This window comes from Tinamus guttatus, unplaced genomic scaffold (genome assembly GCF_059628265.1).
Source record: "Tinamus guttatus ecotype Peru unplaced genomic scaffold, ASM5962826v1 Tinamus_guttatus_pri_ptg000282l, whole genome shotgun sequence".
NCBI classification, from domain to species: domain Eukaryota; kingdom Metazoa; phylum Chordata; class Aves; order Tinamiformes; family Tinamidae; genus Tinamus; species Tinamus guttatus.
The window spans coordinates 29,293-31,929 of record NW_028288816.1 but is presented as its reverse complement, the minus strand read 5'-3'; the positions used below and the strand labels follow the sequence as shown (position 1 = coordinate 31,929).

Sequence of the window (2,637 nt, the reverse complement as noted above, 5' to 3'; positions counted from 1 at the left end):
TAATTAGGGGAATGACAGCTCTGACACAATGATAGACACATTTAAAAAAGGCCTCTGGGTCAGAAAGACACGGTTAACACCTCTGGAGAAGTGGGATGAATTCAGAAACTTGTGCACAAACCTCATTATTAAAGCAAGAATGCCAAAATCACAGGAGTTGTCTGAGAGAAATTAGATATTACTTGAGTAGAAGGATGGGCAGCTTATTGCTGCTGAAATATTACCAATTGAATCATTTTTTTCAGTGCATCCCTGAGTTCCTTGTTCCTCATGCTGTAGATGAGGGGGTTCAGTGCTGGCGGCAGAACTGAGTACAGAACAGCTACCACCAGATCCAGAGCTGGGGCGGAAAAGGAGGAGGGCTTCAGGTAGGCAAACATTGCTGTGCTGACAACCATACAGACCACGACCAGGTGCGGGAGGCACATGGAAAAGGCTTTGTGTTGGCCCTGCTCTGACGGGATCCTCAGCACAGCAGCCAAGATCTGCACGTAGGACACCACAATGAAAATGAAACACCCAAAAGCTAAACAAAAACTAACAACAATAACTCCAGCTTCTCTGAGGTAGGAGTCTGAGCAGGAGAGCTTGAGGATGTGGGGGATCTCACAGAAGAACTGCTCCACCACATTGCCTCGGCAGAGTGGTATGGAAAATGTGTTCCCAGTGTGCAGGAGAGCATAGAGAAAACCAGTAGCCCAGGCAGCTGCTGCCATTCTGACACAAGCTCTGCTGTCCATGAGGACACCATAGTGCAGGGGTCTGCAGATGGCAACGTAGCGGTCATAGGCCATGACTGTGAGGAGAGAAAACTCTGCTGCAATGAAAAAGGTAAAAGTTAAGACCTGTGCAGCACATCCCCGGTAGGAAATGGCCCTGGTGTCCCAGAAGGAATTGGCCATGGATTTTGGGACAGTGGTGGAAATGGATCCAAGATCAAGGATGGAGAGGTTGAGGAGGAAGAAGTACATGGGGGTGTGGAGGTGGTGGTCATGGCCTATGGCTGTGATGATGAGACCGTTGGCCAGGAGGGCAGCCAGGTAGATGGCCAGGAAGAGCGAGAAGTGCAAGAGCTGCAGCTCCCGTGTGTCTGCGAAAGGCAGGAGGAGGAACTCATTGAGGGAACTGCTGTTGGACATTTGTTCCTTTGCAGCATAAGGGCAATATCTGAGGAAGAAAAGACATGGACAAGTTAGAGAAAACTTCTCTGAGCAAGACTTTCTCATATCCTTGCCCAAACACACACTCATTGCCTCCCTCCGATTTTAGCAGGACCATCCTTGAGCTCTATGGCTTCAGCTCTCAGCCTTGATGCTGGGGGAGCAGCGCTGGCCTCTCCATCTGCCTTGGTCCCAGCTGCCCTGTGCTCTCACCTTGGAGCTGTAGGACACTTGCACTCGTGTTACCCCTCAATTAAATGACACCATGGGGAGCAGAGGATTCCTTTACATCATGTCCACCAGCACTCTTTTGGGGATGTCAGGCAGGTTTCCGCCCTCCCCTTGGAGCCAGCAACACGTTGGGCTCCTGCCAGCTGCCCACGTCCACCTCCCTGCAGCGATTCTGTGACCTCAGATTCCAGGAGGCTTCTCCCTGGGGCACCTAGAAAGCACTTGCTGTAACGGGGGAGCTGAGCTCTTCCGGAGGGCAGCTTGCAGCCCAGAAAGGCACCCAGGGAGATGGCAGAACATCCTAAGGATGGGGTGTCCTGATGAGAGAGGTGGCTGATTCCAAGCTCTTCCAACTGCACTGCCCTGAGCCCCACAGCTTATAGGGCACTTGGGCACCTCACAGTCCAGGACCCATCTGCACGGCAGGACCCACAGGGCCAGTGTCTGACCTGCATCAGAAACCCCCTGTCCAGAGAGTCCAAGGGAAGGAAAAGGGCAGCATGGGCAGGTGGGATCATGGAGTAACACCATGATAGCTGTGCCGAGGGAGGCAGGGCCTGGCAGGGACAGAGGGGCACTCAGATGTGTCTCCTCTCCTGGACATCTGGCTGCTCTGGGACAACTTCTGCCCTGGCCCCCATGGCCTGGAGTGCAGAGGGCTGTGCTGGTGGGAAGGGGCGCTGCAGGAAGCACTTTCCTCTCACCCTCTCACCATGATTGCATTGCCTGGAGCCATCCTTGCAGGAGCTGCTTCTCTGTCTCCACGTCTCTGCCCTGTCCATATTCATAGACCCCATCGCACCCGCTGGGTGCTCAGCTCTGCCCTGTAGACACCTGCCAGGGGCAGGACCCTGCCCAGGGCACCTCCGTGTCTGCAGGTGCAAAAGAGCAGGTGACACAAACCTTGCTGAGGCCGGGGAGGGGATGCTGGCTGTGTCTGCAGGCAGAGGGGTGGGCGAAGGCAGCCGTGATGCCTCTGAATGTGTGGCTGGGAGTCCCTGCTCTAAAGCAGGGCCAGCTCCAAACAGGAGAAGCTTGGAGAGCCACCCTGACAAATCCAATCAGCTGCTGAAGGCTCCAGGTTCAGAAGATCCCTCCAGGAACTGCAGCAGTGTAGCCCTGCAGCCAGAGACTTACCGTGTCAAGGGCTGGGGAGGTTTCTGCCTGCAGTGAGCTCAGCCGCCCTCCCATTCCCAACTGTCTTTCACTTAGGAGCGACTCATCCCAGCCTGGTGCCTGCGGGCAG

At 54.6% G+C, this 2,637-nt stretch overlaps 1 protein-coding gene across 1 annotated transcript; it reads right to left on the bottom strand.

Annotated features, from left to right (window-relative positions):
* Positions 1-203: 203 nt before the first annotated feature.
* On the bottom strand, positions 204-1,139 carry LOC148594211 (olfactory receptor 14A16-like). Its single transcript, XM_088527354.1, has one exon. It carries the CDS (start codon positions 1,137-1,139, stop codon positions 204-206), a length of 936 nt encoding a protein of 311 aa, XP_088383480.1.
* Positions 1,140-2,637: the final 1,498 nt, after the last annotated feature.

Excerpts from the sequence above, each read along its gene's own strand:
- LOC148594211 (XM_088527354.1), bottom strand. The coding sequence starts at position 1,139 with ATGTCCAACAGCAGTTCCCTCAATGAGTTCCTCCTCCTGCCTTTCGCA.